This window comes from Schistocerca nitens, chromosome 9 (assembly GCF_023898315.1).
Source record: "Schistocerca nitens isolate TAMUIC-IGC-003100 chromosome 9, iqSchNite1.1, whole genome shotgun sequence".
NCBI lineage: Eukaryota > Metazoa > Arthropoda > Insecta > Orthoptera > Acrididae > Schistocerca > Schistocerca nitens.
Window position 1 is genome coordinate 17,945,448 of NC_064622.1, and position 15,545 is coordinate 17,960,992.

Sequence of the window (15,545 nt, forward strand, 5' to 3'; positions counted from 1 at the left end):
TTCACTTTTAGCCTGTTCCCTGGTATTCTTCCTTGTCTCCAGCACATATTCAGCAAATGCATGAGGCTGACATGTAAGGGGCTTCCGCCATATTTCCAGCAATCTGTGTTAATCCCATATATTCCTGGTGCTTTTCTGTTTCTTAAATCTTTGACCTTGCCCATACAGGCTTTGAGCATGCCCATGACCTCATCAAGAGAGATGTTGTCTAACCTCCGAGGTTCATCTACATATATCTCTTTTTTTCTGATATTTATGCCTACAATTTCCATATTACGGGTGCGAAGGTAATTCATCAATCAGAGTTAGTTAGCTAGTTAGTTAGTTACATGTTCCATAAATCATCTGAACAATTATTTTATTAAAATAATATGGAATGAGTCAGTTTACAGGATATGTAAACATAATTAGTGTTAACATTAGTGAACACATTTTTTGTCCTATTCATGTAACTACATTCAGATACAATTTTTTAACCCCGTATTTTTGGCTCTAAACCTTATACTACATAAAATTAGGTTCATAACTACATTATATGTTAGATTTGGAAAATAGAGGGTGTACATAAAGTCCAGGAACACTTTCAATTATTCACTGCACAAGAACCAAACATTGTACATATATCAAACATATGTCATTTTGAAGAGAAACCCTGAAAGTTTCCTTTTTTTTTTTTTCCATGTATACCAACACAGCGTAGATTCGTAACTTGCCGATAGTCAGCGCTAGTCGCAAACATGGTGACTTCAGGTGTGGAGCAAGCTTTTTGTGTGTCGGAGTTCGACAAAAACAAGTGTGCTTCAGCTATTCAACAGATGTTTAGAACCAAGTATGGTTAGAAGCCACCGACAAGGAAGGCCATTTCCCACTGGCACAACAAATTCGATATGACGGGTTGCTTGTGCCCAGCAAAGAGAGGCGGACATCCCAGTGTGAGTGAAGCCAATGTGGAGTGCATACGAGAGAATCCAAAGAAATCAGTGCGTCGTGCATCCGGTGAACTCGAAATGCCTCAAATGCAATCGGACTCTCCATTCGTCTTTCAGGAGGATGGGGCTCCATCCCATTTGCATCATGAAGTTAGTGGGTACCTAAACAAAGAACTGCCACATCACTGGATCGGCCGTGCTACAGAAGGGGACAGCTGTTTCATGAAATGGCCTCCCTGATCACCAGACCTCACTCTGTGTGACTTTTTTTCTGTGAGGACACGTTAAAGATCTGCTGTATGTACTGCCTCTACCACTTGATGTAGCAAAGCTCTAGGAGAGAATACGGGAAGCGACTTCCACAGTTGGCGATCATGTGGTGGGACGAGTGTGGCAAGAATTCAATTACCGTATTGATGTCTGCCAAGTGACTCGTGGTTCGATTTCAAAATGCAATACGTATGACATCTGCACAATGTTTAGTTTTTGTGAAATAAATAATTGAAAGTGTTCCCAGACTTTATGTACACCCTGTACACTATTTCAGTAATTAGAAAATGTGTGTTTTATATTTCAGAAAGGAAATTTCAGACAATTAAGTAATTTTGGTACATTTTTTGTTGTACTAATGGTTTATGTGCAAAAAAAGTGGGTTATCACATTATTTACACATTAAAATAAGAGATTGTAAAACATCTCCATTTGATGGTGATGTTGCCTTCTGTTCTGTTACATTGATGTCTAGTGGGAATCAGTCTGTATGCCTTAAACCAGCAGACATTGGCAGGACTCTACCTATGACATTTTGTACCAGCCATCTGATTCAAGCAATGTCACTGCACCTAGTAATATATGTGTTTTGGGCACTTTACTACATAGGCACATCCATGGGTTAATTTTTTTTTTTTAATGAGGGAGTATCACAAAAGTGGGGCGACATTTAACTTTTTGTTGTATAAATAATGATTTTTCCTCGGTATGTGAATGAAGCTAATAAGAGTCAACTGTGATGGGTAGTTTTAGTGTCCTGACTAATGTTTACTGTAAGAGGCAGCCATACCAGGGGGTGTGAGGGATGCACTGCACGTGTGTGCCAGCTGCAGAAGGGTGTTGAAGGCTGGGAGCACCATTCATAACCAAGCTAATTATTAATTCATGATCAGAGGTACTACACTACTAATATTACCTTACATATAAGCATGGGCCACAGATTGATTTCACACGAGAAAGATTTGTGAGTACTTGTAACTCACATGTTGAATAGGGCCTCCCTTTATAAGTTGAATTGAAATTAGTGATGCTGTCAAGAATTTTCTATTACTAATGCTCAGAAAGTAGATTTCATGCAAATAATTTTGTTATTTCTAAAAATGAATGGCTAATTACATGTTTAGGTTGTATGTGTGATAACAACTGATGATACTATACAATGTGTGTCTGCGTAAATCCTACAACATTGAAACCCCAACAAATTTTTTAACACTAGTGCTAGATAGGAATTCAACCTAACTGCAATATCAACTGGGGGGCCAAGTTAGTGCTCGCACGTCGGTGACAGATGGGGTTGGGTTGTCTCTGTTCATTATATTGATTGGATAATGATTACAAAATCAAATTTGACAGTGTCTTTTAGAACTTAACTAGCATCCTGGGGTGCCCAACAGACAGACATATTAATTCAGTATCAGTTTAAAGAAACTGAGAACAGACACTGTATACTGACTAGTAGAAAGTGTAGCTTGGAGTGTAGCGAAATTTAGTCAGATTATGCCAAAGGAAATGAGAAACTAAAAGTAGTAGCTGAGTTTTGCTGTACGGACAGCAAGAAAAGCAACAATGAGTGAAGTTGGGAGATAGTAAAATGTAGATGAGCAATAACAAGAAGAAGAGAAATCCAGAACATCTATTATAAATTTAAGTGTTTGGAAGTATTTTCTGGAGCTGTTTCTCAGGAGTGTAGGCTTTTATGGAAGTGAAACATGACAATAAGCAGCAGATAAAGAAAATAGAAGAAATGTGTTGGTACAGAAGAATACTAAAGATTAGATGGGCGTATAAACTAACGAATGAGGAGGCACTGAATCAAACTGGGGAGAGAAGTATTTGACTAAAAGAAAGGACCAATTGACAGGACACATCCTAAGGCATGAAGAAGTAGTCAGTCTGGTTATGGAATGAAGTACAGGATATAAAACTTGTAGAGAGATAGTAAGCATTGGCTACAGGAAACAAGCTCATATGGATGTTCGTTGTAGCAGTCATGTAGAATCTAGAGGCTCGTACAAAATACGCTAGCACACAGAATTTGAAATGAAACTGGATATCATATCACACTTGTTCTAATGATGAACACAATCCACCTCTTTAATGAAGACTGTGATGCATTAACAAGTCATATTTCGGTGGTGTGTGTGTGTGTGTGTGTGTGTGTGTACAGTTTTTGAGTACTGTAAGATTACTCCACTTACATGTGGTACTCTGCTAATGTTATTTATTCAAACATAGATCATTCATTTAATGCCAAAATTATACTAAAATAGCAATTCTGGTTGAGTAATTTAATAATAACCATCATTGAACAATGCTTTCATATAAAATTAATAACTTTTTATACAGCCTACGTTTTATATTTAGAGAGAGAACCTTTTCATTGGTTCATTGACCATTTGAACCTGCATGACCCAGACCTACCAGTAATTAATTATCTTCTTTAGCAACAGCATTTGTTTAATATTTCTTATTTAAGATTTTGAATCATTCTTACAATAGTACTTGATAGTAAATTTATCATCTGTTTCAAAACATAGTAAATTGACAAATTAGAAAAATGATGTTATGCCTATTTTTATATATATCAGAGGCTATTGTGAGTAATTACTGTTTGCAAAACAAAATAATTAAGATTATTATTATTACAAAAATTTCTCAGACGAATTTTGGTACAAGAACCACCTAAATAAAAAGATGAATATGTGTTTATATGTGATTTATATTAAAATTCCCTGAATGAAAATATATATAAATGGTTACTTCAAGTAATATTTTATAAAATCATTGGTTGTCAAGAAATTCCTGTGAAAAAGTAATAGTATTTAGAACGTGAAATTATTAGTGTATACTGATTTGAAAGATCACATGATACTAGTATGTAGTTCTTGGGAGTTAACTAGGATTGGAAGGACAACAAATAGGATGTGTACATAAAACATGCAATGTATTGTATATGAAGATAGCCTGACCAAAGTTGACAATATTGTTACTAAAATATTGACAAAGTTGTAAATGTTACTAAAACTGCTAATGAAACAGCAACAGAAAAATTCTTTATTTATTGAATGGATGTTTAACTGTGACGAACCTTAGCAATAATTACAAAAAAACAATCATCCCCTAGATAGCTACTGTAGAAAATATTTATGGTGAAGGTAAGTATAACATAAAAGTATTTCATTATTCATATTAGCTGTTCTACACTACAGGCAACTTGCAGTTATCAGGTGATCTAAGAGTTAAAAAATCAGTAAGCTGCCATCCTGACTATTTAAAGAATTGTTCTACCTCATATAAAACAGTTTCAAATGTCTGATTACTTTATAAATGAATTTATATGTTACGAGTTTGATGTTTTGCATGTACATGAGAAAAAGTTTATATAAGATTTGAAATTATGTTAAGGGTCTGTTTTAAGTCTCTAAGAACTCTCATTATGAAACACTGGACAAATACAATTTGGGTAATTTGGACTCTGATTCAAGTAAATCTTAGTTTTTCATGTATGTAAATACTTACAATGTCGTATCTCCTGAATTTTGTCTTGTATAATGCTATAATTTTCCGTGGTATCTGTGGATATTGTGTGTTGTGGATACTGTTAGTAGTAAAGAAGCAAGAAATTAAAATGTCATATCCGACACTTGGGTTTTAGGGCACGAACAGTGAAAATGTAGTAAGTGATAAGCTTTTATCCTTTCATCATTTTGTGGTGTCAGCGAGAAAAAGTTCTGTAAATATTAGAAATTATGTGTAAAGTTTGTTGGGAGTTGCAAAGTGCCCTCATTGTCAAATATTGGGTGATTATAGTTTCAGCAATGTACTTGCCACGAGCTCCTCTGCCTTAAAAGATATACTCTGTTTCTAATTTGTTTTACTGTGTTAAACATTTAACAAAGATTACACTTATTAATGAAAAGATTATGACAGCATTTAAATTTTTAAATTCAGTCAATAACTGTATGAAATATCTAAAATAAATTTTTGTTGCCTTTATAAGTTGTCAGATAGGCAACTTGCAACTGAGTCGGTGCCCGGAGTTAGCCGTTTACTAGTCAAATGTGAGAGTCTAATTGGAAGCTGCTGAAAAATAAAATTAATCTTAAAATTTATTATCTTTTTTAACATTTGATACTAAGCAAGCAAGAGGCATCAGACTGATGTTCGGACAGAAAAAGACTGCATCAACCTGGACATATCATGTGGAAGAAAAGAGAGGTGAGCAGGGTCGTATACACACCGATGGACGGCCGGACGATGGCTGCGGGTATCTCGCCCGCCTGCTCTGCGACGACCCACTCGGCCATGGCCTTGGTCAGCGTGTAGGTGTTGGGGTGGCGGCCCTGCAGGTACTGCGACACGACGTCGAGTGCGTCGTCGCTGAGCGCATCGCAGCACTGGATGACGCGCGCCGGGTCCGCCGGCGGCCGGTACACCACCTCGCGCACCTCCCGCCGGTCCGCATTTGAGTATGCCGTCGACACGTGCACGAATGCCTGAAGCACACGTGACACGCTTACACTCGAGGCACACAATTCACACTGTCATACAGTTCCATTTTATCCTCTGTTCTTTCCTAGTGACACAATATCCAACAAAAAATAAGGTTACTGTACTCAGGAGTAGTATCTTAAGAAAATTACTGTACTCATCATTAGAGTATTGAAATAAAGGTATCTATACTTGTCTTTGCTAAAAAGATTAAGAGTAGATCCTATCTCAGCTTGAGAAAAAAAAGTGAAGCCCCTAAAGAAATGGTCAGATGGCACTGTAATTTCTTATACATGCATACGATCAGCGAGTATGTAAATGATGAAAGAGTTGCAATTCTCTGTCTCTGTCACCACGGAGCATTAGTAGTGTTTGTGTTTAGTGTAGTCGCCAGTTGTGATAGGTGCACCAGATGCCGAGTGGCCACTGTGATGGATACAGAGGTGCCACATACTATTGTGAGACAGTACCAACAACTGACATTTTGCCGGCTGGTCGAATTGCGCGATACTGAGACTTGTGGGGTATTCGAATGTAGGAGTGGCGCAATGTTTTGACTATAAATACATCGAAATCCCTTTACATCTGTGCCTGCCATCTGACAGACTCCCTGGAACATTGTGTGCCGTACCACCCCCACACAACTAGGGAATTGCCAGCCCTTCTGTAGGCTTAGGAAGAATCCTGATTTTTGAGACTTTATTTTTATCGATCGTGAGTTTTTGGTGTACTATATAATTAGCCATTACCATCAGAGCAAAAATGGCTGCATCTGGAGTGGTGTCGTGATTTGGAAACTACGACTGCTGGTGAATGGTGCTGCATTGTTGTCATCAATGAATAGCAGTTCTCTTTTACTGTAGATGACAATCGTCGATGCGTACGGTGGTGACCGGCAAAGCTGTCTCATTCATCTAATGTTTTGGAGAGGCTAATGTTGCAGTGGGGTTTACTGTAGGGTGGGAGTGGGCAAGCAGTTCTCTGCTGGAGGTTGGCGATGGAGTGGGCAGAGAAGCAACCAGTCAGTCGATAGAACGCATTACTGACGAACGTGAGTAGACACTGTTTAGGACATTTAAACAGCAGACTGCAAACGACGGAAGGTGATACGCGGACTCGAGCACACCCGTACGCGCATGCCGATTAAGGCAATTCCTGTGCTCGGCTACCACAGCCCGCCAGTGTACGGTGGTCGACAGCTGCGGGATAGTCTCACGGCAGTGAGACGGTGTGCGAGCGCCCAGGTCCGACACTCAGGCAGTGAATGTCATTTCACGGCCCGGCAGAGCCACTGTCAGCCATTTGGCGATGACTGACACACGCAGCACAGCACCGGACAGTCCGGCTGAGACTACCTGCTGACGGGCTGGTCCCGGTCATTTAAATCCCGTTTCCATGCCGACAGTTGTGGAAGGTCGTCCCCCCCCCCCCATTTTGAGACAGCATCAAGAGATCTGGAGCGGCGTCGGCGGTCCGGTGTGACGTAAGTGGTAGTTCAGTCGATCGTGTAGCGGCAGACCTGAGTTTCTCCTGGCGCATACATCTTTCAAATAACTTCCGGGAACTCAGCCAGGTAACACTTTCAGCGACCGCCGGCATTTCGGCGGGAGAACACCCCGCCATTTTCAAGGCAAACTGCAACGGACAGGCGACGCACATGCAAATTTAAAACCTCGGTTCTCCGACTGAAGCAGGAAAGATAACACACACACTGAACACTAGTGCCACCAAAGATGACCAAAGTCAGAGCAGTTTGCCTTGAAAATGGCGGGGTGCTCTCCCGCCGAAATATCGGCGGTCGCTGAAATTCCGGAAGTTATCTGAGAATGTAGCGGGAGTCCGTGTGGCAATCCCTTACACAGAAACACTGGCTGCGGAAGCCGTGTCTGCTGGTATTGCTGAAGTGGCAGGCCATTGGCCAGTGGGCTGCAGCCCAGTTTCAGCTGCCAGGCTGCAGTCCCACCTGTCGGTATTTGAGCCATTACAGTGTGAGAGAACACTTGTGGGACCGGCACGAGTGTCAGCTTCATCTCAGTGCCAGTATCCGAGGTGTCGAAGACGACGCACAGCCTGCCCCAGGACTATCTGACATCCTTCCTAAGAGAATCGGCTCGTGCACCCAGGAGAGAGTGCACCGTTAAGTGGTCTCGTACTGCCAAGTTCCTCTAAGTTTGACTCGATACTGTAAACAGTGAAATAATGCACACACCCTCTAAACCTGTGGAGTTTCATTTCGTTTCCTCATTTCCTACTGGGTGCTTCACTGTTATTGCCAGGCTGTGTATAACAGACAGAGATAGTGGATTTTCACGTGTTTTGAACATAATAATACAAGCAATAGATCAGGCGGTGTTTTAATTTTCATTATAGATCACAGTTTTTAAGATTAGGAAATCAAAATATTGAAGTACAGAACAGATCATCTTAAAAACAGCGGAATGGTACGCAAATGTACATCAGTAAATCTTACCTAAACTCTGTACAGTCATTCAAAACAATATTTCGACATTTCACTGACAATCCGTTAAGTGACTATGCACTGCCCACTCGGTACATAATAAAAGCAATATTATAAATCATTACTAGGATCATTCATACCATATCTGCTATAAGTACCGATAAAAGTATCAATTGAAAGGTAATGAGAAAAAAATATCGGTATTGGGGTGAAGATTCTCTAATACCGAGAAAAACTGATACTCTTTCCATGGCCCTACTATTTTCGTAAATCGAGGATTGATTGTGACCACTCGAACTATTCCTAGACGCTGTGTCAGAAGTAAGGCCCTCTGGTCGTAATAATCTGAGTTTTGAGTAGTAAAGTTGCTTCTGACGAAACATAACACACACTTTTTGCTACTACATAAAACTGCTTCGACTTATTCGTCTCTGCCTTGATAGATCGTGTTTCTTGTTTTTACTTCATACGCTTTCTTGTTATTTAAGTTTTCGTATTTGGTTTCTGTCTCAGAAAATACCCGCAGCATTACTCACACGTACGGAAGTCAGAACGACCTCTTATTTGGAGTGAGAGTTACGCTTCGTGGTGACTGCTTCGACGAACAAAACTTGAAAAGCCTGGTTCCAGAATTGAAGTATCACGAGGTCTAAATACCTCAATGCAATTAATTTGTATCATCCAAATGACAATGTTCCAATTAAAAATAGTCCGTTAAATCGTTCATACAAGTCCATCAGTAAGTTACGAGACGCTTTCTTCTTGAAAGATTAAGTTCAGATTTGTAATCTATGATTAAGATGTGACCTTTTCGCGTGCACACGACGTGCATTTCGCAGTGTCTGTGACAGACGTCTAAGGGTGACACACCACGCCATGGGGAACGACTTTTGTTACAGACAAAATGTTTCGCTGACACTACTCGTTTTGTGCGACTGGCCACGCCCTGAGAGGCAGCACTGCATAGGCACTCAGCGGCGCTCGCACGCGATGCGTGTTGCCTATCGCCCGGTCATCTGCTCCGTGTGAAACGCGGTAGCATGAGCAAAATTCGAGTTCTTGCTTCGCTCCTAAAATATCTTTCTTCACTCAGAGAAAGTCACTCTCATCGCTTTCTTGTCGAAAACCACTATCAGTTTATTGGAGGTAGGCAGATACTGCACACCTGATTAGCAGAAACCTCGTCGTCCCAGAGTAGTAGAAAACTCGTCGTCCCAGAGTTGGCGAATACCAAAGGGCTCATAGCATCGCCGTGAGGCCTCAGCGAACATTTTGTCTCTAACAAAAGTTTTTCTCCGTAACGTGGTGCATAACCCACAGACGTTTGCCACAAAGACTTTGAAACATAATATAAAATATATACAGGGTAGTTCCGTGATGATGATGCAAACTTTCAGATAAGATGGAGGCGGGTGAATGTACCAATCTGAGGTCCGGACGCGACCGACTGGAAAGTTGTAAGTGAAAATCGTTCTGATATCTCTGAGAGTGGAATATATAAACCAGTACTGTTGTTGCTAAGGTTGTAGAGTAAGTAATCCCGACGAGAGCACAGGTGCAGCACTCCGTCTTCAAACCACAAGTGGCCCATCGGGACCATCCGACCGCCGTGTCATCCTCATATGAGGATCGGATAGGGGGGGCGTGTGGTCAGCACACCGCTCTCCCGGTCGTTATGATGGTTTTCTGTGACCGGAGCCGCTACTATTCGGTCGAGTACCTCCTCAATTGGCATCACGAGGGTGAGTTAACCCCGAAAAACGGAAACAGCGCATGGCTGCCCGGACGGTCACCCATCCAAGTGCCGGCCACGTCCGACAGCGCTTAACTTCGGTGATCTGACAGGAACCGGTGTATCCACTACGGCAAGGCCGCAGCCTATATGTGTAGAGATTGCCATAATTACTCATCCCAATGCAAATGGCGTACTGCGTACTGACACGAGCAGTCCTGGTGTACAGAGACTGCAGTCTGTCCCTACACGTTGAAGTACTACCGTCGATCAGGCCTCACCAAATGAAGCAGTATCAGGTGACGGAACTTGCAGACATGATTTTCGTGTATGGACAAGCGAATGGTAGCAGCAGAGAAGCGGTAAGGTTGTACATGGCAAAATATCCATGTTTCCGAGACTGTTTCACGATTAAGTGAAACAGGGCAATTGGTACCACACTACAATGACCGAAGAGGACGAAGAACTACACGGACTCACGACTTAGAAGATGGAGTGCTTGGTTGAGTAGATGTGGCACCTGCAATCAGAACTCGAGCATTTGCACGCGAAATGAATGTGTCTTAGAGTACTGTGTGGTGAGCATCACGGGAAATGCAGCTACACCCCTGCCGTTCAAAGGAAGTGGACTTTCGATTCCTGCTGACTTCAGACTTCGCGCCATGTTCAGCCAATGGTTCTTGCAGTGCCTTTGCTGTGTATGTACTTTTCACGGATGTAGCGTGTTTCACCAGACACAGAATGATATCACCAGACACAGAATGATAAATAGCCGTAATAGTTATGTTTGGACCAATGAGAATCCACATGCTACCGTTGTGAAGCGCCGTCAGCACGGATTATAGCTCAACGTGTGGACAGTCATAGTCAATGACTGTGCGCTAAGCCCATATTCAGCAGCGTACTCAGTGTTTATCAGAGGCATGCCACCTAGGTTCCTAGATCATATCCCACTTGTTATTCATCATGATGGAACCCCCACCTCATTTTGCACTTGAACAACCGGATGACAGTTTCCTCAACAGTGGATAGGCAGAGGAGGTGCTGTTTCATGTCCAGCAAATTCACGTGATCTGACACCACTTGATTCCTTCTCGTGGGATCACGTGGAATGTCTTGCATACGAGATGCCTGTCGAGACTGAAGAGGATCTCCTGGCAATAATTATCGCTGCCTGCGACTCCAAATGACACTTGGGATACGACTCCAAATGACACTTGGGATACTAGAAAGTGTACTACTGAACTTGGTGCGACAATGCCATGACTACTCAGACGCTGGGGGGGCGTAAGTTGGAAAAATTGTTGTAAATTTAGCAGCTTGTGCAACTACAGCGTGTAAATGGGATTAATGATTAGTGTAAATCAGAGTTAGGATTTTTGGTCTCTCTGACATCAAGTTACGTGCGCTGTTAAAGTGCGCGTCATTTACGACGGCAGCCGAGTTTAGGTTCGTTCTGCGCATCTGACGTCACAAAACAGTGTCAGCCAATGAACAGAGAACGACGTTGCCAGAGCTCGACTGCAGTGCAGAGCACGGACGAGTGTCTTCAGTTTTAGAAACGTTCAGTCACAAATAAAGCAATTGAACAAAAGCAATGTCTTGATAGCAGACTTTCTTTTATAGAAAGTTTGGAAAAAGCATTCTTTGTACCAATTGCTTCATATTCTATTAATTAATTAAACCAAACAACCAATACGCCTCCTAATTCAGGCGATAGCAAGGAAAGGTGTTTGTATCATTCTCACTAACCGCTTTTTCACAATAAAGAACAGCGGTAATTGTTTATTTCCTATTGTACTTCGACGAAACGTGAGTAATTCATAGTCATATCAACAGTGTTTGTCGGTATTTTGCGTAGCACTTTAAAAGTCCTCTGGGAGATCTGACAAGCAATGGGCTGCGTTAGCGTAATGGTTAAATTATATGGCTGCCAAGCAGAAGGTTCTGAGTTCAAACCTTGTTCGGTGCTTAATATTTTATTTATTTAAAAACAATACCGAAGTGTCTTACTTCATGAGTTTTATTCGTTTGAATGTAATTTTTTGAAATTTCTAGTGGCAACTAAAACCGACCATACGGAAAGTATACGCTATGGACTTTTACCTCTGCAAACTCTTCAAAATTTCGTGCAATGGTTTACTACATCAAATGCTGCACAATAACAGCGTTGAACATCGAAACAAAATAAAGTCATTTATGGGGGGAAGGTATCAGTCAAGAAGATGTGTAAAAATCAAATTTTTGGGCCAAATAGTTTTTGTGAAAACGAATGATAAAGTGTGTCAAAGCAGTCGAAACACCATGTGTCTGCACAGGCGAGCAGCGCAATGATGACGAAATCGCGCACATCGCGGAATGCGGGGGCCACGTCTCTGTAGCGGCGAAAGGGTTAGTGCGGTCGTGGTGGCTTTACTTCATAAACTGCGCGCTCCCCCCTAAACGTAAGTTGTCGAACTATACTATGGCGCTGCCGCTCTTGGTGCGTACAACTGGCATCGCAGCAATCTCCCGCATCTGGGCGGGCACGCGCGAACCGCCAAGATAAAAGAATTGAACTACAGTAGTCGATCAACAGGAAATTATCTGAGGATAATGGGGAGAATTCAGCGAGAATTCCGTAGGGATGTTGAGGCCCTTACTTTGAATGCTGCGCGAGGCTACAGCGGAATTTATATAGATTTTCGCTTATACCTTTCGACTTGGTCGTTTCCTGACTTGGGTTCCTTACTTCAAATTGATACATTTACCCTTCTCCATCAGCCTTGAAAGTTTGTAAGATCGTTACGGTATTATCCTGTACGTACAGGATGAACCAGAACTCCACTGACAAAATTTCAGAGTTTTTGAAGCATATTTTCTGAATATTTTGGTGTAACGGGAGGTCTTTGGTCTCTGTTGGCTCGTTACGAGTAATGGCGTAATTACGATTTGTTCAGTTTGTCATCCCAACTATCTAAACTTACGGGAAAATACCTTCACTACAGTGAAAAAGTCTACTATGACAACACAGAGCACAGAGTAATGCAACAACATTCAAACAGATGCAAAAGTAGTGTAATGGGAGGGCATTTGTATCACTCTGCCATGGGCCTCAGCGTAGTCAAACATGAGGCGCACATCAGCCAAGGGGTACAAGTGCCTCCAAATGACACCCACAGCGCTTGCCGCCGACGTTTGCAGTGTTGTGCATACGGTCTTCAGTGCAATATGGATACGAAGATAAATGAGGGCAAAAAATCAAACGAAGCGCAATTACTGTGTAACGAGCCGCCGGAGACAACGTGCCGATTGCGCCAAAATACTGGAATAATATGACTGAACAACCTCTGAAATCTTGTGGATGGAGTTCTGGTTCACCCTGAACAGGGTGTTTCAAAAAGGGCTTTACAATTTCAAAATTCCATATAAATTTATTGAAAGAAGATATAGAGCTGGGTTTAGTGTTACTCTGTAGGGAAACAAATCAACCTTTTTTACCTTATACTAAAGATGATGTATGTGGCTTCAGTTGGTTATCCTGCACACATACCATCGGAAGTCAATTGCTTCCCAATCTCGCTATAGCACTGCATATGTGTGTTGCGCGTACTGTAAGGCCTTCGGTACACACACCATCAGATTATTTGACTTGTCGCTCTAATGAAGTAGGCGAGTGTCAGCAATATGTCTCGTGGTCTTGTCGTGGCGTGTTTATCTTCTGCCGTTAGGTCAGACAATAGAAATGCCACTTGCACGCTTAGAGTAGCAGATTGACGGTGGCCAACTTTAAACAGAACTTGATTAATTTTCACACACATTTATTAAAATAATAAAAATCATAGATATTACATAACTTGATTCTGGACGCTGTTTACAATTGACAATCTGAAGTTCCTTTGGTCTTGGTACGTTAATCTTATTCTCACATATCTTCGATACTTGACAAAGTGTCTATACATTTCTCTTCATGGCTATGTACAGGAATATGATGATCTTATTAGGCGCAGACTGAAACTTGACTATACACTGGTACAGACTAATGCAGACTGACTAATCGGAGGTCTGTACACTCGTTATAATACCTCGCGCGTTCAGGTATCACTGCGCGAGTGTGATCCGCGAGGAGAAAAGGTTCTAAGTTAGCAGCAATCTCATTTGCTGCGTGACATATTAATACGCGGATCGGCGGAAGCAGAATTTGATCTGTCTCTATGGCAGCGCCATCTCGTAGTGCGGAGACGGACGAGCGCTGCGCCTGCACTGTTGTGCTTAGCGGGGCGCGCTCTACTGGGAAAGTTGTGTACGCGCTGACTACGCGGAACTATGTACACAACAATATGCAACTTGCTCAGTGTCGGTGTAAATTGTTGCCCTAAGCTCAGATAGAGAAGCCGGCACAGGGGGTACAAACATGATATCCCTAACGAATCCCCATAAAAAAATTGAGTGGAGTCAGGTCTGGGAAACGTGGGGGCCAAGCAATTGGCACATCACGGCCAATCCATTGACCTGGAAAGCGGTCACTGAGAAAATCCCGGACAGACAGCTAGGGGGTGGTGCTCCAATTTGCATGAAGTAAACATTCCGTTCTTGATCACCCTGATCGATCTGTTGCATCAAAAATTGTTGCAACATCACCAGGTACACTATCCTGTTGATGGTTCTGTCATGGAAAGAAAAGGGCCCTACACTTTGTTCTTGCTGAATGTACAGAAAACGTTCAGTTTATGGCCATCACGAGCATGTTGCAATGTCTGATGTGCGTTTTCACTGCCCCAAATCCTACAGTTATGTGTGTTAACGATTTTATCCAAGAAATGTTCATCCTCATGTAATCGATTTAACATATCCGCACAGAGGGTCTTGCAAGCAATCTCATCAGTGTCTTTAACTGATTGTACGATCGTCATTTGTACGGTTTCAGATGCAAACCGTTTCTCAAGACACGCCAAACGGTCACGTGTGGAATTTGCAGTTCACGAGATGCACGCCTGGTCGATTTCGTAGGGGCTGTTGACAAAACGTTGTCTCACTCGCTCATCGACGTCGTCAGATGTGCTTGGACGACCTGATGATTCCCCACGTCTTACCGAGCACCCTGTTTCTAGAAAACATTTATGCCACACATAAACTGTACGCCTACTAGGAGGGTCTTTAGCGTACTTGGTACGGAAATTAGGCTGAACTGTTGTCGCCGACTTGGATTCTTCAAACAAAAACAAACAGCTAGCACGCTCGGGTCCAGTGAAGGCTGCAATCTTTGACGCCAACTGCTGCTAGCGCTCCTTGCGGTGCGATTCGGCACTAGCGAACTACGCGAGACAAAACTTGATGTACGAGGGCAGTTCAATAAGTAATGCAACACATTTTTTTTTTCTGAAACAGGGGTTGTTTTATTCAGCATTGAAATACACCAGGTTATTCCCCAATCTTTTAGCTACACAACACTATTTTTCAACGTAATCTCCATTCAATGCTACGGCCTTACGCCACCTTGAAATGAGGGCCTGTATGCCTGCACGGTACCATTCCACTGGTCGATGTCGGAGCCAACGTCGTACTGCATCAAAAACTTCTTCATCATCCGCGTAGTGCGTCCAACGGATTGCGTCCTTCATTGGGCCAAACATATGGAAATCCGACGGTGCGAGATCGAGGCTGTAGGGTGCATGAGGAAGAACAG

At 42.2% G+C, this 15,545-nt stretch overlaps 1 protein-coding gene across 1 annotated transcript in view; it reads right to left on the bottom strand.

Moving 5' to 3' along the window:
- LOC126202965 (putative fatty acyl-CoA reductase CG5065) overlaps positions 1–15,545 on the bottom strand; it is a 377,398-nt gene that overhangs the window by 25,195 nt on the left and 336,658 nt on the right. The window contains exon 4 of the mRNA XM_049937102.1: positions 5,440–5,695. Coding sequence (XP_049793059.1) covers positions 5,440–5,695 — 256 coding nt within the window. The remainder of the gene's footprint in view (positions 1–5,439; positions 5,696–15,545) is intronic.